A 20,635-nucleotide genomic window follows, 5' to 3' on the forward strand; every position below is an offset into this window, starting at 1 on the left:
CTTCCCTGGTGGTCCCGTAGTTGAGAGCCCACCTTGCAATGCGGGGGAAGCCGGTTTGATCCCTGTCCAGGAAGATCCCACATGCCCCGGGGCAGCTGAGCCTGTGCACCAGAAGGCTCAGTACTGCTAGCCGCCACTGCTGAGCCCCACACCACAGCTACTGAAGCCTGATTGCCCTACAGGTCCTGCTCCACAGCAAGAGAAACCACTGCAGGGAGAAGCCCTCCCTCTACAACCAGAGAGTAGCCCCCGCTTGTAGCAACTAGAGAAAGAGCCCGCACACGGCCACAGACCCAGCACAGCCAAACATAAATAAATACATATTAAAAAAAAAAGATTATTTAAAATAAGCATAAAAACAGCAGACAAGCCAGATTTGGTTAGTGGGAGTTTGGTACAGGAGATAAAGACTGGAATCTGCCAGGAAATTGTTGGGTTTTAAACCATCTTAAGACTTCTCCCGTTTGTAGCTACCTCCCATTTGTACCCCAAATGGACAAATGCCTCTTTTTTCATTCACAACTGCACCTCATTGACGGCTGACCATAGGTCAAGCACATGATGCTAATCAGTACGTTACACAATCGTATCACTATTTGCCTTATGGAAACCCCAAGGCAGCGCAGCAGCTAAGCTAGTTGCTCATCAGGACAAGTACAGACAGCTGGCAAGTAGAGAGTCTAGGTAAATTCTCAAAGAAGAACTGTGGCCTCTCAGGTGCCAACAACATTCTTCTCCCGTTTTTGTACTTTATAAATGTCAAATAAAAAAGGCTTGGAAACTCCCTAGTGGCCCATTGGTGCTTTCAATGATGCCTTCTGCAGGATTCTGTGCTTTCACTGCCGAGGGCCTGGGTTTCATCTCTGGTTGGGGAACTAAGATCTTGCAAGCCATATGGTGTGGCCCCAAAAATAAATATAAATTTAAAATAAGAGAGGTTTGGTGGCAGCTTAGATGGACCTTGTGACCTGTTCCAGCTGTGGAACTGCTGCCTTGCTCTGTTTTCTCCCTGCCCAGATTGGCCTGTGTTCAGCGACCTCGATAACATGGCACTGCGAGACCAGGACCCTCTGGACAACCACCGGGTGAGTGGAGGGGTTGGGGGAGCGGGGGTGGGTAGGAGTGGACGCCCTCCTCTGGGAACTGAGGGTGAGTCCACAGATTCAGAGGTGGCAGCCCAGGTCTGCTTGGGGCACTGGCAGGAGGGCACAGGCAGAAGCCTCTGGGAAGAGCAGGGTCCATTTCAGTTTCCGGAGGTGGTTAGAGCAGAGAATCCAAATCAGCCACAGTGTGACCTTCTGGTGCATGCTGGGCTCGGGCCTGGGTTTGATTTGCCATGTGTGTGTGTCTTGGGGCAGAAGGGGCTATGCTGGGTGTCCAGTGTGTAACGCGCAGCACACGCAGCTGTGATGCTCCCAGGTCGGATGAGCAGAACAGGTTTCCTACAGCCTCTTCGTGATTCAGCTGTAAGACACTGCAGATGACATATTTGCATTCAGAGGAACATATGTTATAGTGTCAAATTAAAAATTCATTAGAGGGACTTCCCTGGCAGTCCAGTGGTTAAGACTCCACACCCCTACCGTAGGGGACATGGGTTCCATCCCTAGTTGGGAAACTAAGACCCCATGTGCTGCATGGTGGGGCCAAAATAAAAGTGTGTGTGTTTTTTCTTAAGGCTTTGAAATCCATTGAATAATTTATACTTACTAGCATATCTCACAGAGAAGGCAGTGGCAACCCACTCCAGTACTCTTGCCTGGAAAATCCCATGGACGGAGGAGCCTGGTAGGCTGCAGTCCATGGGGTCGCGAAGAGTCGGGCACGACTGAGCGACTTCACTTTCACTTTCCTGCATTGGAGAAGGAAATGGCAACCCACCCCAGTGTTCTTGCCTGGAGAATCCCAGGGACGGGGGGCCTGGTGGGCTGCCGTCTATGGGGTCGCACAGAGTCGGACACGACTGAAGCGACTTAGCAGCAGCAGCATATCTCAATCTAAACCCTTTATTTTCATCAGAAATACTTACTCTGCATTTGGAGTTCATAGAATTTACAGTTGAAAGAGTAAATTCACATATGCCTGTTGTTATGTGACATAAGAAAAAAAGAAGTTATGTGAAAAAAGTTCATCAGCATTTTTTAAACAGACTTTGCAGAAGTCTCACTTGCACAGGCCAATAGCACCTTAAGCTGCCCTCTCAGCTCCGAAGGTTCAGCTTCACTCCTGACTGCTTTGCAGAGTTCCCGAGTGACAGAAAAAAGGAGGAAGAGCTGCACATATGGAATGGTCACTTGGGCAGACAGTTTTAAGAGTCTGGTAGATAATTCTTATTTAATTCTCAGATAACTTGCGAGGTAGATAATAGTTTCTACTCCTCTCAGAATAGCTTTTATGTTTTTTTACTCTAGAACTAGAATTAGGATCAGAGCTTCCCTTGTGGCTCAGCTGGTAAAGAATCCACCTGCAATATGGGAGACCTGGATGTGATCCCTGGGTTGGGAAGATCCCCTGGAGAAGGGAACAGCTACCCACTCCAGTATTCAGGCCTGGAGAATTCCAGGGACTGTATAGTCTATGGGGTCGCAAAGAGTCAGACACGACTGAGCGACTTTCACTTTTCTTTCTAGAATCAGGATGAATTTTAGAAATTCAGAGTAGGTCGAAAAGGAAAAGGTTCAGTTAGTAAGGTGAAAAGTCTCCCTCCCACCTGTTGCCTCAGCCACTTGCTTGTCCCCAGCTCTGCTTGGGCAGTGCTCTCATTATCCCTGATTTAGTGATGGGGAAACCGGGGCACAGAAAGGTAAGCTCCTTGCTCCTGGTCAATCAGTGATGGAGCCAGCATTCAAACCCAGGCCATCTGGCCTTGAACCCTCTGCGTACTGCCATCCCTCATGTTATTCTCCACCATTTCTCAGACGAGAACACTGTGTTTCGGAGAGGTTAGCTGCCTTGTCCAGGGTCCCAGAGCTGGCAAGTGCAGGGCTGGGGTTTGAGTGAGGCACTCTGTTGCCTCGCTTGGGGGTGGTTACCAAGGATGGGACATGTAGCCCAAGGTCTTGCAGAGAGTAGGTGCGAGGAGGGGGCTGTCTGGAGCTTTTGAGTATAGCCTGTGATCTGATTTCAAAAATAGCCTTTCATTCAGCACACTGAACACTTCACTTTAGCTGTCTGTAAGTTACATCTCAATTTTTAAAATTGAAATAGTTTAAAAACATAGAATAGCTATTTGACTCACAGAGAGCAAGGCCTGGGGGAGGGCAGTGGGAAGCCTGGGGTGCGTCTAGAAACCAGGGCAGAGGCCTTTTTAGGGTAACACAGCTCCTTGGGGTGGAGCAGATTCCTGGCCAGACCAGAAGCCAAGGATTCCATTGTGTGTGTCCCATGGCTCCCATCTGTCTAGGAGACTGATCCAAGTTTTACATTCATGGTAGTGATACCAAGCTGCTTTTAAAAATATATTAAGTAAAATAAAATGGTTTATTTATGGAAAAATAATAAAAGAGAAGTATGAACTCGTGAGAGGAGTTTTATTTCAAGGAAGAAGAGAATGGAGTCAGGAGGAGACTCATAAGAAGTCTTCATTTTAACAGAAATGTTTCAATTCCTTTTAGAAATAAAAGATCTAAAGTAACTAAGGCTTAGTGTTAAGAGCTGTTGGAACTTAGCAACAGGGGCACAGGAGTTCATTTTAGAATTGTCTGTTCTTATTGGTGCATTTGAAATGTCTCTAAGTGGAATTTATAAGGAAAAAAATAAACGTTTTAGCTCAATAGTGGTGCAGGTGACATGCAGATATGACCACAACTCAACAGTGATAGACAAATGACTGAAGCTTTAGAAATTCTAAATTATACCAGATTCCTTTTTACAGCAGAATTCAGATGTAGAAGAATAAAAAATATGCCGAACTGATCTGTGCAGTTTTGGCAGAGGGCTTTCAGTTCAGCTCAGTTCAGTTGCTCAGTTGTGTCCGACTCTTTGCGACCCCATGAACCCCAGCACGCCAGGCCTCCCTATCCATCACCAACTCCCAGAATCCACCCAAACACATGTCCATTGAGTCAGTGATGCCATCCAACCATCTCATCCTCTGTCACCCACTTCTCCTCCTGCCCTCAATCTTTCCCAGCATCAGGGTCTTTTCAGATGAGTCAGCTCTTCGCATCAGGTGGTGAAAGTATTGGAGTTTCAGCTTCAACATCAGTCCTACCAATGAACACCCAGGACTGATCTCCTTTAGGATGGACTGGTTGGATCCCCTTGCAGTCTAAGGGACTCTCAAGAGTCTTCTCCAACACCACAGTTCAAAAGCATCAATTCTTCGGTGCTCAGCTTTCTTTATAGTCTAACTCTCACATCCATACATGACCACTGGGAAAAACATAGCCTTGACTAGACGGACCTTTGTTGGCAAAATAATGTCTCTGCTTTTTAATATGCTCTCTAGGTTGGTCATAACTTTCCTCCCAAGGAGTAAGCGTCTGCATGGCTGCAATCACCATCTCCAGTGATTTTGGAGCCCAGAAAAATAAAGTCTGACACTGTTTCCACTGTTTCCCCATCTATTTTCCATGAAGTGATGGGACCAGATGCCATGATCTTCGTTTTCTGAATGTTGAGCTTTAAGCCAACTTTTTCACTCTGCTCTTTCACTTTCATTAAGAAGCTCTTTAGTTCTTCTTCACTTTCTGCCATAAGGGTGGTGTCATCTGCATATCTGAGGTTATTGATATTTCTCCCAGCAATTTTGATTCCAGCTTGTGCTTCTTCCAGCCCAGCGTTTCTCATGATGTACTCTGCATATAAGTTAAATAAGCAGGGTGACAGTATACAGCCTTGACGAACTCCTTTTCCTATTTGGAACCAGTCTGTTGTTCCATGTCCAGTTCTAACTTTTGCTTCCTGACCTGCATACAGGTTTCTCAAGAGGTCAGGTGGTCTGGTATGCCCATCTCTTTCAGAATTTTCCCCAGTTGATTGTGATCCACACTGTCAAAGGCTTTGGCATAGTCAATAAAGCAGAAATAGATGTTTTTCTGGAACTCTCTTGCTTTTTCAATGATCCAGTGGATGTTGGCAATTTGATCTCTGGTTCCTCTGCCTTTTCTAAAACCAGCTTGAACATCTTGAAGTTCACGGTTCACATATTGCTGAAGCCTGGCTTGGAGAATTTTAAGCATTACTTTATTAGCGTGTGAGATGAGTACAACTGTGCGGTAGCTTGAGCATTCTTTGGATTTATCCTTGGATCTTATCCTTTAAACCAGCCTTTGTTTTTCTGCCTGTGAAATGGGTGAGTCACTTAATAATAGCACTTATTATGATCCACACTCTGAGTGTGACACCTCATTTCATCCTCAGAGCCCCTTGATATAGGTGCTATAATGAATCCCCACAGCTCAGGAAACCAAGCTCAAGAGAGGCTGAACAACTGTCCAGGGTCACAACTGGCAAGTTACAAAGCTTGGATTTGAGCCTAGGCAGTCTGCGTCTAAAGCCCACGTTCTTCACCACTCTTTCTTACTGCTGCCTTGTTACCCAGCCAACATGAGTAGGAGAAAGAGAATGTTAAGTGAGGAGATGGGGCAAAGGAGAGAGAGCAAATGGATGAGGTTCCAGGTATCAACACCAGATATTCAGAAGACCTCTGAGACCGTAGGACCATCTTCTCTCCACAGGACTCTGAGAACGGTGGGGACAGTGGATACCCCAGTGAGAAGCGGGGTGACCTGGATGACCCAGAGCCCAGAGAACATGTAAGGAACCCCCAGGAAATGAGAACAGAGTCCCCTGTTGCCTAGTTGTCCAGAAGGATAGAGAACTAGGGTGGTATGTGAGTGCATCTTAAGAGCATAAAGTAAATTAATATATAAATCATTTCAGATAAATGCAGGGCGAAAGATAAAACAGGTAATGGGGACTAGTAGGTTTAGTAAGGGGACAAGCATGGGGGATTAGACACAAGGTTGAAAATGGCGGACACATCGCATGGTGAAGCTGGGACCTCTGGTTGCTAAGCAGAGAGGATGCTGGGCAGTGGGCCAGAATGGTGCTGGTATAGGTGGGCGGGCCCAGCTCAAAGGCACAGGATTCCGGCAGTCCCTCGGGAGGGCTCCGGAGGATGGAGACTGCCCTAAGTTGTCTTCCCAGCAGCATTCAGGTGAGGGCCATTTTAGGTAGTATCAGCTGCTTAAGTTTTGCCCAGTGCCAAAATGGAGCATGCCTTCAAGGTAGCCTTCTGGGAGCCTCTGGTCTCAGCTTTGATACCGTGAATATAGACCAGTGATGGGAGCTTTGGCTAAGGGAAGAAGCACTTGGCCCAGTTTTCTCAGTGCCTACCTACCAGGATCCTATGCCTTTGAATCCATTCCATCTATGCACATGTGAGACCAGCACATCAGTCCCGCCTGTCTCCCAGCATCCTCTCTGCTTGGCAAATGTGCCAGCTTCCTTGGGGGGGAGCCGAGCCAGTTCCTTGAGGAGGGCCCCTGGGAGGGCTGGGCCAGTTCCCCAGGAGGCGGCTGTGGGAAGGAAGGGCCGCTCTTTGGATCACTCTAATCTCTGCCTCCATCAGGGCCACTCAAACGGTAACCGGAGGTACGAGTCGGATGAAGACAGCCTGGGCAGCTCTGGACGGGTAATGCACGCCCAGGAATCCTCGTCATGGCTGCTGCTTATCTTTTCCAGGCTCTCTTTCTGTTTCTCCCCCTTCATGTCACATCATTTCTGCCTGCCCGGGCAATTCATACATCTCCTAAAAGAAGATTTTGCAAAGGAGCCAATCCCTTTGGCAAATACTTTTCGAGCTTCTGCCCTGGGTGAGGTGCTGAGGGATCAGCAGGGAGGATTAAAGGAGATTAGGATGGCCCGTCCTGGAGGCCATGCCCTCAGCTCCTTCCAGTGTACATTAATTTATGAATACTTCTTGTGGCCACCCATTGAGACAGGCTAACCCTATTCATCCCCTTTTGACATATGAGAAAATGAGGGTCTTAAGCAACTCTCCCCAGGTTACCTGGCTAATAGCTCTAAGCAGCAGCTCAGGTGATTATCATCAGGCAAGTGTGGGAAAGACCAGCTTTGGGAACCCTCTTCTCTAGCTGACTCTGAGTCACACTTTGAACCTCTGGCCCTCCAGCTTTTACTAAGGCTGCAAGGTCCTTCCTCCTCCATGGTTATATCTCCTCAAAGCCTGTCTGCTCTCCCAGGCTGGACCCCCGTGGCACCTCCCCCAGGGGCCTTCCCTGATAACCAGGGCAGGCTTGACTCTTGCTGCTTCCAGAACACAGATTATTTATCACGTGGCATTTACTTACCATGCAATACCACGAGGTATCTGTCAATCAGGTCAAGGCCACAGCATGGTGTGGAGTCAGTGGTTGTTCAACCACAGCACCACTGATACTCTGGGCTAGGTCATTCTTTGTTGTGGGGGCTGCCCTGGGCACTGTATAATATTTAGCACATGCGTGCACACACACTCATGTATGCACACAGCAGGCAGCCTGGCTCTGTCCTGTGAGAACTTGGGACAAGGGTGTCTTTAGCTGGGAGACATGGCGTGTTTTCTCAGCCCAACAGCAGAAGCACCCTGGGCTTGTGCAGAGAAACCACAGTGGATTTGCTGCCGGCTCTGTAGTCAGGCTCTTCTGGAACCTTGTGTGGGGAGCAGGGTCGAACCTACCCGACCGACTCAGATGGTTAAGTGAGGGGACCCTTCTCCACACTGCTCAGTGTGTGGTGCTAGCCTCTGCGTCCTATTGCTTCAGCTTTGCCTCAGTGCCCACAAGCTGGCATCATTCGGGAGGGTGGAAGTAGACCCCGTTTGTCCAAGAAAACTTGACACCACACGGGTCCATGCCCCCTGTCTTGCCAGGCCGGCTTTTGTAGCTGGGAGGGTGGGTCCATCCCCAGCCCCTCGCTTCTCTGGCCTGTAAGTGCTCGGTCCTCCCCAGGTCTGTGTGGAGAAGTGGAATCTCTTCAACTCCTCCCGCCTCCACCTGCCAAGACCTTCGGCTGTGGCCCTGGAAGTGCAGAGGCTCAACGCTCTGGACCTCGAGAAGAAAATCGGGAAGTCCATTTTGGGGAAGGTATGATGATGCCCTCTCTGCACTAACCCGGAGCTTCCCCAGCTGGCAGGGGGGCCCTGGGCTGTGGCTGCGACCTGCAGGCAGCCAGGCCCACCTGCCGTCTGTGCGGCAGGTCCATCTGGCCATGGTGCGCTACCACGAGGCTGGCCGCTTCTGCGAGAAGGACGAGGAGTGGGACCGGGAGTCGGCGGTCTTCCACCTGGAGCACGCAGCCGACCTGGGCGAGCTGGAGGCCATTGTGGGCCTGGGACTCATGTACTCGCAGCTTCCCCACCACATCCTGGCAGATGTCTCTCTGAAGGTGAGCAGGTGGGGGCTCAGTCAACCCATCATCCGCCCTTCTCTGGGTTTGTGAGCTTCCCTGGTGGCTCAGATGGTAAAGAATCTGCCTGCAGTGCAGGAGATCCAGGTTTGATCCCTGGGTCGGGAAGATCCACTGGAGAAGGAAATGGCAACCCACTCCAATATTCTCCTCTGCAGAATCCCATGGACCGAGGAGCTTAGTCAACCCATCATCCTTCCCTCCCTGGGTTTATGCCCGAGAAATTTCCTGAGCGTCACTTTGGGGCCGGGCACTTCCAAGTTAACTGACACCGATAGAATTGGAGATGACAGTCATGTTCCCAGGCAATTACAATAGGGTGCGATGGGAGAAGCAGAAGATGCTGCTGCAAACAAATGAGGGAAGGGCCTTAGCTGGGGTTTCCTGATTGTCATTCCCTGGTGGCTAGAACAGACCTGGCACAGACTCCATATTCAGCATTCATTTGTGGAGCGAATGAAAGAAGTGATCCCAAAGGTAGACCTGAAGACCCAGTGGAGTCAGCCAGGCACAGGGTGGGAGGAGCAGTGTGCACAGAGGGAACAGTGTGGGTCTAGGTCCTGGGGAGACAGCCAGGGTGGGGTTTGAAGGACAGGAGGCCATCAGTGTACTGGAGCATGGGGTGTTGAGGAGGAGGTGAGGAGATGAGGCCGGAGAGGGGGCCCAGACAGGATGGGTGTGATAGGAATCCGTGAGGGTGTCTTCTCCCTCTTGGTCTCCCTGCTCTGTGGGCACAGTGGACAGGACTGACCAGGCCTAGGGAGTGTGATTCTGTCCTTGGAGAAGGTGAGGGGCCCTTGGTTTGCGTGTGCTCCCAGCTATCTGTCCCCATCCTCTCTGTCATGTAGGCCAGGCTTGTGGCTGGATGAGGCTGGGCGTGTCATGGGCACAGGGTACCAGGCCCTCTCTGTGGGCCTGGCCATGGCCCAGAGGGTCATGGGTCTCAGACTGGAAGAGGGTATGGGAAGACACCCGACAGCCCCGTGGCTAAAAAGCTTTTTTTTTTTAATATAGAAAAGTTTACAGTAAAAAAGCCTCTCCTATCTTTTCCTCCATCTTCTCATCCTCACATGTAATTCCAAGAGGGTATTCATTTCCTAGAACTGCCATAAGGGATAACCACCGACTGGGTGGCCTAAAACAACAGAAATTCATTCTCTCACGGTTCTAGATGCCAAAGTCCAAAATCAGGTGTCGACATACCCATGATTTTCTAGCTTCTGGTGAGTAGAGGCAGTCCGGGGTGTTCCTTGGTCTGTGGGCGCATCACTCCAGTCTGTTTCCATCTTCACATGGCCTTCTGTCTGTGTGTCTGTATCTCTGTGTCTCTTTTCTTATGAAGATGACAGTCCTGTGGAGTTTAGGGCCCACCCTACTCCAGTATGATGTCATCTTAACTAATTAAATCTGTCTATTTGCTAAGACCCTGCATGCTACAGTCCAGAGAGTTGCAAAGAGTTGGCCACGACTGAACAACTGAGCATGCACGCACAGGGATAACCCAAAGCCTTTTTAAAAGATACATTTATTTCTTTGTTTTATTTTTTGGCTCTGGTGGGTCTTCATTGCTGCACGCGGGCTTTCTCTACCTGCGGTGAACGGGGGCTACTCTTCTTTGGGGTGTGCAGGCTTCTCGTTGTGGTGGCTTCTCTCGTTGTGGAGCACAGGCTCTAGGGCGTGCGGGCTTCAGTAGTACGACACGTGGGCTTAGTAGTTGTGGGTTTCAGCCTTAGTTGCTCTGTGGCATGTGGAATCTTCCTTGACCAGAGATTGAACGAGTGTCCCTTCCATTGCAAGGCAGATTCTTAACTACTGGATCACCAAGGAAGCCCCTACACCCATTTTTATTTCCTGTTTTAGATGGTGAAAGAGCAAGTTTGGTTGGGGGGAGCGGGTTTTGACAGGTAGATGAATTGTCCCTCATTCTCTAGTCTCCATGCTCCCTGAGGGTGGATTGAATATATCTCATTTAGCCAGTGGTATGCTGGCAAATACTTAATGACTGGTTCTTGCAGGTGGGGAGGGAATGTTTGTTCATATATGTATGTAAGCTTATTAGACGTTTAGTGATAAAAGAAAGTGGAGCATACAGTTTACAAACAATAATAAAACTATTCTGTTGTGAATTCCATATGGTCAATTTATCCTCATAGGATTCTTTCGCTAATTTTTGTGGTGCTCATATCTGTAGCCTCCCTCTGGTTGTGGTTGATGAAGGAGTAAAGTTGTGACGTGGATACTGGTTGATAATTTTACTTACTTTAGTGAGTAAAATGGAAATGCAGTAAGCAAGCTCTTTGTCAGAGTTGGAGCTTCATTTATTTGCTGCTGACATGAGCAAGACTCCTTTGCTGAATCAGATGATAGTTTTAAATACCGAAGAGACTCCAGTTTCTTGCCCTCATCACAATGTAATGGCTACAGACACAGCATACTTTTAAATGAATCTGCACTATTAATATTTTTGCCATCTCTTGGTGTAAATGCTCCCACTGTGGCCAGTGTCCGGGTAGTAACATGACATCACTGAGCACGGAGTTGGAAGGAATGCATGGCATTCCCATTATATAGCATTTCCACTATGCAGATTCCGTAGGCCAGTGGCTCTCAAGCAGGCATCTTTGCTTCCTGCTTTTCCATGGAATGCTTAGCAGTGTCAGGAGATACCTTTGGTTGTCACAGCTCTGGGAGTTCAGCTGGCTTCTAGTGGACAGAGACCAGGGATGCTGCCAAATATCTACAGCACATAGGCCAGTCCCCACACAACGGAATTATCTTGTCTAAAATGTCATTAGTGCTGAGTTTGAGAAGCCCTGCAATGGATATTAATAACCTCAAGAGCATAGATAACACTAAAGCACAGTAAAATAATTAGGAAGTGATGAGCTTTGGGTGTTTGTTACCTTTCATTTAACTGTAAGTTAACATAATTTAATTTTTAATAAAGTCTGTGTTTTATGAACCCACTCCAGTACTCTTGCCTGGAAAATCCCATGGACAGAGGAGCCTGGTAGGCTGCAGACCATGGGGTTGCTGAAGGTTGGACACAACTGAGCGACTTCCCTTTCACTTTTCACTTTCATGCATTGGAGACGGAAATGGCAACCCACTCCAGTGTTCTTGCCTGGAGAATCCCAGGGATGGCGGAGCCTGGTGGGCTGCCGTCTATGGGGTCGCACAGAGTCGGACACGACTGAAGTGACTTAATAGCAGCAGCAGCAACTGTGTTTTATGACTGGTTTGCTTTCACATCATTTTTCACAAACTTGTAGAGCCAGCTCCAGTATTCCTGCCACATTTGGCCTATTCTCCCAGCATCTGGCGCAGAGAGGACATGTAGAAGTGTCTGAGGCCTAAATAAAGGAATGCCGAGGCCCAGAATGAGTGGTGAGGGGCCAGGACTGGGGACACCTTCTCTCTGAGACTCCCTGCTAACTCTTCTTATGATCTCAGGCTATTTACACCAGTCACACCCAAGCCCCTTTGTAAAGGGATGTAGAAGCTATTTCAGTTTTCTTATCTGAAGGCATCTCAAAGGCCTTTCTCTCTAGGACCAGCTCTGGCAGCCAAAAAAACATGGGCAAGTGCCCTGAAAAGCTGCTCACCCATCTCCCACTTTCCCCACAGCCCCCATTGTTTGGACCTTTTCGTGTTATCTTGCTAAGACATTCACTCATCCATGCTAAGTGCATGCTGAGTTGCTTCAGTCATGTCCATCTCTGTGTGACCTTATGTACTGCAGCCCTCCAGGCTCCTCTGTCCATAGAATTCTCCAGGCAATACCAGAGTGGGTTGCCATGCCCTCCTCCAGGGGATCTTCCCGACCCAGGGATCGAACCCACGACTCTTATGTCTACCCATGGTGGCGGGAGGGTTCTTTACCACTAGCACCACCTGGAAAGCCCACCCATCCAGCACATATTGTTGAGCGCTCCTACCCTCTGGGCAGTGTCCTAGGTTATTATTGACCACAGCAAACCTTTCAGATGGAAAAGAATATAAATACAGGTAATAATTAACAAATGAAAATATTTCCAACAGAAGTAAAAATAACTGACCTTTATTGAGTACTTCCTGTGCCAAGCATTGTTCTTAAGTGAGAGATGGGATAATATGACAGGGAATGAGTAACTGGATAGGCCTCCTTTCTTGGATGTTAGTTCCCTGACTGAACATCCTGGCATCACTGACTCCATGGACATGAGTTTGAGCAAGCTCCAGGAGCTGGTGATGGACAGGAAAGCCTGACATGCTGAAGTCTGTGGAGACACGACTGAGCAACTGAACTGACTGACTCCCTGACTGAACCTGTCCCCCTCTGCAGTGAAACACAGAGTCTTAACCACCAGACTGCTAGGGAAGTCTCTATGAATAGGCCGCTTGTTATTAAGAGACTGATTCCAGGCACAAGGGAGGCTGGGAAATGTAGTTTTTAGCTGGTCAGCCATGTGCCAGCAAAAATATGGCAGGGGATAATGGATATGGATTAGGGGCAGGAGGAAAAGGGGACGACAGAGGATGAGATGGCTGGATGGCATCACCGACTCGATGGACATGAGTTTGAGTGAACTCCGGGAGATGGTGATGGACAGGGAGGCCTGGCGTGCTGTGATTCATGGGGTCACAAAGAGTCGGACACGACTGAACTGAACTGAATGGATATGGGGGGCAACTGGTAGTCCCTGCCACACTTCTTGAAGCCTGACGGTTGAGAAGGGCCTCATAGACTGATATGAGAGCTTTGTATTTGTCTCCAAGTGAGATAAGAGCAGCTTTGATAGAGTAGTATGACCGACTTGAGCTTAAAATCTCTCTCTGGATAGATCTTGGAGAAGCATAATAAAAGCAGATGGGGATATACACTGGTGTAGCCACTGTGGGAAACAGTCAGCTCCTCAAGAGGCTAGACACAGAGTTGGATGTGACCCAAAAGCTCTACTCCTAGGCTTGTGTGTGCATGCCCACTTGCTCAGTTGTGTCCAACTCTTTGCAACCCTCTGGTCTGGAGCCTGCCAGGCTTCTCTGTTCATGGAATTTTCTAGGCAAGAATACTGGAGTCAGATGCCATTTCCCACCTCGGGGGATCTTACCAATCGAGGAATGAAACCTGCATCTCTTGTGCCTCCTACATTGGCAGGCAGATTCTTTACTTCTGTGCCACCTGGGCTTCCCCACTCCCTGGTATGTGTGCTTAGTCCCTCAGTCATGTTCCCCTCTGCGACCCCATGGACTGTACCCCGCCAGGTTCCTCTGTCCGCGGAGATTGTCCAGGCAAGAATACTGGAGTGGGTTGCCGTACCCTCCTCCAGGGGATCTTCCCAACCCAGGGCATGAACCCAGATCTCCCACATTGCAGGCAGATTCCTTACCAACTGAGCCACCAGGAAGCCCACTCCTGGGTATATAACCCCCCAAAATAGATACATACATCCACACAAAAGTTTGTACACAGGTGTTCATAGAGAATAGCTATAAAATGAAAGCAACCCAAATGTCCATCACCTGATGACTTATGAACAAGATAAACAAATTTTGGTATCTTCATACAATGGAATGTTTTTTGGCCATAAGTAAGAATGAAACACTGATAGAAGCTGTATGAAATGAACTTTGAAAACCTTACGCCAAGTGGAAAAAGCCACGCACAAAAGACTACTTATTATATGATTGTATTTATATAAAATGCGCAGAATAGGGAAATCTCTAGAAACAGAATGTAGATCAGCAGTTGTCCAGGGCTGGGTGGGGGTGGATGGGGAGCAATTGGGAGGTAATAGTTAAAGGGTATGGTGTTTTGATTTCTTTTTGACTTAATGAAAATATTCTGAAATTGATTATGGTGATGGTTGTACAATCTGTAAATATACTAAAAACTACTGAGTTGTACACTTTAAATGAATGAGTTATATGAATTATATCTCGATAAAGTTGCTAAAAAATTTAAAAGAATTGGAAGCCGGGAGCCCCTGTTGGAAGTGGATAGATGATGTGGTCTCGGGCAGAATCACATCAGATAGAGGTGGGAGTGGACTAAGCTTCCATTTCTCCCTGCCTGATGGGAACCCCCAGGGAGCTCTTTGCATCAGGGTAAGCCCTGTTCTCTTTCTCACAATATGCAGTTCTTCAGCAGCCCCAACCTGAAGCTCTCAATTCAAGAAACAGGGTAAAGATTGACGTATGAGATTGTGGCAGCCCCTCACAGCTCATTTTTTTCTCTCCCCTTCTTTGGTTTGTATTAACAGGAGACAGAAGAGAACAAAACCAAAGGATTTGATTACTTACTGAAGGCAGCCGAAGCTGGGGACAGACAGTGCATGATTCTGGTGGCACGAGCCTTTGACACTGGCCAGAACCTCAGCCCTGACAGGTACTGTGGCTGTGCCTCAGGTGGAGCTGGTGGGAACCTGGGATGCAGGTGGGAGCCTCCCCTCTGGAATCAGAACAGACCTGGGTTCCAGGTGTGCCTCCCCCGAGTACCAGCCCCGTGACCGTGGGCAAGTAGGTTTACCTCCCTGACCTCAGTTTCTTCCATCGTGTCAAGTCAGAATACCCATAGAACCTGCACGCTAGGGCGGGAGTGTGTGGTTGTGTGAGGGTTAGATGAGATGATGCCTGTAATTTCACTGGCAAATAGAGAGAGAGAAATGGCATCTTAGCCATTTTATGTAGATTTGTCTGAGAAAGAGTCTGAAGGGATATGTAGCATCAGGTCCAGAGCCAGTTGTCTCTAGATGATGGGATTAGGAGTGATTTTAATTGACTCTTCCTATTTTTGTTTTTACTGTTTTCACTTCTAAGAGGGAGTGGAGGGACAGAAATGAGCTCCAGGGGAGTTCAGTCCTGGTGTGAGTTTTCCAGAGTGATTTGGGCTTCCCTGGTGGCTCAGATGGTAAAGAATCTGCCTGCAATGCAGGAAACCCAGGTTCAGTCCCTGGGTCAGGAAAATCCCCTGGAGAAGGGAATGGCTACCCACTCCAGTATCCTTGCCTGGAGAATTCCATGGACAGAGAAGCCTGGCGGACTGCAGTCCATGGGGTCGCAAAGAGTCAGACAAGACTGAGCAACTAACAGTTTCACTCTTTTTTTTTTTTCCCTCACTTTTTTTAAATCTCTGACGGCTACAACCCTACAGGTGTTAACAGCTTTTCCCTTATGCCTCTGGCAGAGATGCCAGGATTGGATTGTCTGGTGGCAAGAGAGGAGAATGGCAGCTTCATCTTGGGTCTTTGGCTTGGCTGGTGGGAGGTCCCAGAAGTCCAGGAGCAGAGAACGGTCGAGGGAATTCAGCTCTTAGTGGGACCTGTTGCTCACTGGCTCCCAGTGGATCTCAGCCTCCCCGTTTGTTCTCAGGCACCTGTGGCTTTCTGGAAGAGACCGTGTCCAAACTGCCAGGATTGGGGCAGCGTGACACTTCCCTCCTATGTGGGTCGTGTTTTCATCTCCCTCTCACTGAGTTTAGAAGCAAAGTCAAGACTGTGGCTCTGTCATGTCAAGCTCTCAGGGTCTAAAATGTCTGAATTACATATCATGCAAACGTTTGTCAGCTACCTGCTGTGTGACTGTAATGCCCCTTGTATTTGGGTGCACTTTCATATCTGATTTTACTTCACTGAGAACTAGAATTGGGTTTCCTGCATCTCTTCAGTACCAGTGCTCAGCACAGGGCCTGGCTCAGTAGTTGTTTGAATGAAAGAATCAACACATCTCTTTGACACAGACTGGGTAGCATTTAGGGGCTTATTTTATGGATGTGTGGTTCTAAGAAGTGAAGGGGCTTGTCTGCAGTTAAGTAGCCAGTAAGTAGCAGGGCCAAAACTTAGGTCTTCTCATCTGTTCTCCAGTGGACTGTATATTAGCCTGCTTCTTGGGAGGCTCAGAATCACTGGCATGGAGGGGAGGTAAACAAAACAAACATGAAATGATTTTGTCTGAAATCAAATGCCAACATCAATGATGCCCATTGAGACTTCCCTGTAGCTCAAATGGTAAGGAATCTGCCTGCAATGCAAAAGACCAGGGTTCAGTCCCTGGGTCTGGAATATCCTCTGGAGAAGGGAAGGGCAACCCACTCCAGTAATCTTGCCTGGAGAATCCCATGGACAGAGAAGCCTGGCAGGCTATAGTCCTTGGGGTTGCAAAGAGTCAGACACAACTGAGCGACTAACACACACACACAATGCCCATTGAGTGCAGTGGGGAACGACCATGTGGGCGTGAAGAGCTGGTACTAGGCATTGAATATCTGTATCTGAGGCTCTTAAAAAATCTTGACTATCTGTGTTTTCTCTTTATGTTCTCTGTCTACTTTCTCTTTTTTATTTGAGATGATCGGTTTCTTGTTGTTGATTTGTTAATAATGGTACATATATATATGGGCTTCCCTTGTAGCTTAGCTGGTAAAGAATCTGCCTGCAATGCAGGAGACCCCAGTTCATTTCCTGGGTTGGGATGATCCCCTGGAGAAGGGATGGGCTACCCACTCCCAGTATTCATGGGCTTCCCTGGTGGCTCAGACAGTAAAGAATCTGCCTGGCAATGCAGGAGATATGGGTTTGATACCTGGGTTGGGAAGAACCCCTGGAGGAGGGCATGGCAACCTACTCTAGTATTCTTGCCTGGAGAATCCCCAGGGAAAGAGGAGCCTGAAGGGCTAGAGTCCATGGGGTCTCAAAAAGTCGGACACAACTGAGGACTAAGCACAGCACACATATATATTTTGGCCTTGTGGAATGTGGGATCTTAGTTCCCCAATCAGGGATCAGACCCATGCCCTTTGCAGTGGAAGCATAGAGTCCTACTCAGTGAACCATCAGGGAATTCCCTGTAAAAATTTTTATTTTCTTAAGGCTATTAGCTCTTTGGTATATGAGTTGACTTAAAACCTTTTTTCAGAGATGGCTACCATAGATTTGGGGCAGCAGGGAGAACAGATGCCACACAATGCCCATTGACTATTGGGTCTGGGGACTTGCTGGTTTTTAATATCTGTGTAGTTAAATCAATCAAGATTTTCTTCCGTAACATCTTCCAAAGTCTTTCTCTTACTCTTCTTCCTTGTTCCAAGCAGCCCCAGCCTCTTCCATTCAGGGAGCATTAATGAGAGTCAGCTATTTTCATTTAGGGGGTTTTGACCCCCACCCAGAAGTTACCGTCTCATAGGAGAAGGAAGAGTCATTGGAAATTTCAAGGCAGGGTGGACATACTAACCACTGGGTGCGGAGTTGGGTGGGGTGGGTGGGGAGAGAGCAGGCCCTTTCCCTTCTTTTACATTTAATGTGTTGAGAGCAGTTCTGCCTTGCCTTTCAAGACCAGAGAGGGCCAAAGCTGAAAGAATTGAGATCAACTAGTTTAGTGGTTTCCAATCCACTGTTCAAACCCCAGTCTTCTGGATGTGCCACAAATAATTTTCAAATAACTTCCATTCTTTATAAAATAAAATGGAGTCAAGATTATCTCCTGACACCATCCCAGCCAGCCACTTCAGCAGACATTTATAGAGTCTGTGCTGTCTGCCAGGCCCTGGGAATGCAGCAGTGAATAAAACAGACACGGTCCCTGCCTTCCTAGAGCTTACATTCTAGCCAGGAAAAACAATAAACAAGTGAATAAGTAAACAGGAGAATTACAGTTTGAGGTAATGGTAACAAATAGAGTATTTGGGGCCAGCATCTCTGAAGAAGCTCAGCTGAGGTTGGAGAGATGAGGAGCCAGGTATGGGAAGAGTTAAAGGAAGGATGTTCTAAGCAAAGGGAGCAGCAGGTGCAAAAGCCAAAGGGCGGACAGGAGCTGGCACGTTCAAGGAAGAGAAAGTGACCCAGAGAGTCTGGCACGGCTGACAGGAGCTAAGACTGGAGGGTGAAGCCGGGTCCATGTATATGTGTATATATATATACAGCTGTAGCTCCAGGAACATTTCATGAGGCACGTAGACCTTCTTATCTGTGTCTCTCTTTGCTCTTTCCTGATGTCCTGTAGTTACTCACGTGTTTGGTAATATGCATTACTACACCCCAAGGAAAAGAGCCCCCCTGCCCTGTTTACTCTTTATTTTGTTTTGCTCAGATTGGGTTGGAATTTGTGTCTGCCCTTGCGGGTTTGGCCACTGTGCGGCCGTAGGAGAAAGAGTTGAGAGTGAAGGGCAGAGTCAGAAGGGGGAAGTCAGCTGTTCTGGAGTAAGCCCTCCATTTTCTGGAGGAAAGCCAGAGCTGGCCAGCAGAGGCAGAGAAAGAAAGGGCTGAATGATTGCTGTCAGAAGGTTCTGGGCGCTTTGCTGAAGGGTACCCACCCACCTCTTCTCCTGCATGAGTTACAGGGCAAATTGGTTGAGATACCACTCACTGCTAATGCAAACCCATAGGGTAGTTTTTTTGGTTTGGGGAGTTTTTTTGTGTGGTTTTTTTTGGCCACCCTGTGCAGCTTGTGGGATCTTAGTTCCCCAACCAGGGATTGAACCCAGGCCATGGCAGTGAAAGCACCAAGTCCTAACTGGGACTGCCAGGGAATTCCTGTAGGGTGATTTTATGGAGACTAGAAAAATGTTCCCCTTCCTCAAGATGCTCGACTTCCATCTGTTGGAAAATTATTGTACTATACCAGTTTTGTTAGGGAAAACAACTTTACTGCTATTGTAATAAATATATAGATCTACAGTGTGAATGCGGAGAAGGCAATGGCAAGCCACTCCAGTACTCTTGCCTAGAAAATCCCATGGATGGAGGAGCCTAGTAGGCTGCAGTCCATGGGATCGCTACAAGTCGGATGCGACTGAGCGACTTCACTTTCACTTTTCACTTTCACACAATGGAGAAGGCAATGGCAACCCACTCCAGTGTTCTTGCCTGGAGAATCCCAGGGACGGGGGAGCCTGGTGGGCTGCCGTCTATGGGGTCGCACAGAGTCGGACACGACTGAAGAGACTTAGCAGCAGCAGCAGCAGCACAATGTGAATGACAGCCCTTAGATGTGGTGGCATTGGATACTTTGGGTCTTGAAGCATAGGTAGTGGCCGCACTGCGATCCCTGACTTGCCTCTCCTGCTGATGGGCCTCCTCCTTCCTGCCCTGTTGCCATGGTAACTTCCTCTTTTCCTCTGTATCTCCTGGCAAGGTCCCAGAGCTGGCCAGAGGCCCTCCACTGGTACAACACTGCCCTGGAGACAACTGACTGTGATGAGGGTGGGGAGTATGATGGGATGCAAGACGAACCCCGGTACATGCTGCTGGCCAGGGAGGCGGAGATGCTGTTCACAGGCGGCTGCGGGCTGGAGAAGGACCCACAGAGATCAGGTAGGGCCTGGCAGACCTGCCCCTGGGGTGGGACAGGGCTGGATAGTGAAAGAGACATAATTCCTGTCTCACTGGGAATCACAACAAGATGTAAGACTGAGTCTCTTCTTTCCATTCTGGTTGGGAGAAAGATTCATACTGGTCCTGTATTTTGCAAGGCTGGATACCCATATGATGCTTAGAAAGGGGCTTTATGAAGTTGGTATGCAGATGAACCTTTTTAATAGTCACATATTAGAAATTTGGGAGGTTTGTTTGCAATTCAAAAATTGAGCTGACATTTTCATAAAATTTACCATTTTAAAGTGTATAGTTCAAAAAAAATAAATAAAAAAAATAAAGTGTATAGTTCTGTGGTTTTTATGTTCACAGTGTTATGCCATCATCACCACTACCTAATTCCAGAACATTTTCATCACACCAGAAAGAAACCTGGTACCTATTAGCAGTGACTCCCTATTTCCCCTTCCTGCTGTTCCTGGCGACCACTAACCTACTTTCCGTCTTTATAGATTTACCTGTTCTGGTCATTTCATATAACTGGGATCACAGTATGTGACCTTTTGTGTCTTCCTTCTTTCAGGGTTCATTCATGTTGTAGCATGTGTCAGTACTTCATTCCTTGTTATTGCTGAATAATATTCCGTTTTATAGATACTACATTTTGTTTATTCACTCATCAGTTAATGCATATTATATATATTAAATAACATGATAGACATACTGAACTCCTGGTTTCACAGGTATAGGATGAGGCTAAGTTTAAAAGTTTTTTTTTTTAAGGTAGTATAACAAAATCAAGCAACTAATACTGTAATTCTATAATCTTTTATTTGAAACTTCTAAATCCAAAAGCACTGAAAACCAAGTGTTTTTATATGTTCTCCACAAATTCATTTGGTGGCCAAACCCGTCTAGACACTTTATCCCTTCCA

General features: G+C 47.7%; 1 protein-coding gene across 2 annotated transcripts in view; it reads left to right on the forward strand.

The window, feature by feature from the left end:
* Nucleotides 1–20,635, forward strand: part of EEF2K (eukaryotic elongation factor 2 kinase) — a 70,998-nt gene that overhangs the window by 46,696 nt on the left and 3,667 nt on the right. For both annotated transcript variants that reach the window (XM_055562453.1, XM_055562454.1), the window contains exons 11-17: nucleotides 1,018–1,085; nucleotides 5,682–5,759; nucleotides 6,578–6,640; nucleotides 7,959–8,093; nucleotides 8,206–8,394; nucleotides 14,658–14,782; nucleotides 19,522–19,700. In XM_055562453.1, coding sequence (XP_055418428.1) covers nucleotides 1,018–1,085; nucleotides 5,682–5,759; nucleotides 6,578–6,640; nucleotides 7,959–8,093; nucleotides 8,206–8,394; nucleotides 14,658–14,782; nucleotides 19,522–19,700 — 837 coding nt within the window. The remainder of the gene's footprint in view (nucleotides 1–1,017; nucleotides 1,086–5,681; nucleotides 5,760–6,577; nucleotides 6,641–7,958; nucleotides 8,094–8,205; nucleotides 8,395–14,657; nucleotides 14,783–19,521; nucleotides 19,701–20,635) is intronic.

Source organism: Bubalus kerabau, chromosome 23, assembly GCF_029407905.1.
Source record: "Bubalus kerabau isolate K-KA32 ecotype Philippines breed swamp buffalo chromosome 23, PCC_UOA_SB_1v2, whole genome shotgun sequence".
NCBI classification, from domain to species: Eukaryota; Metazoa; Chordata; class Mammalia; order Artiodactyla; family Bovidae; genus Bubalus; species Bubalus kerabau.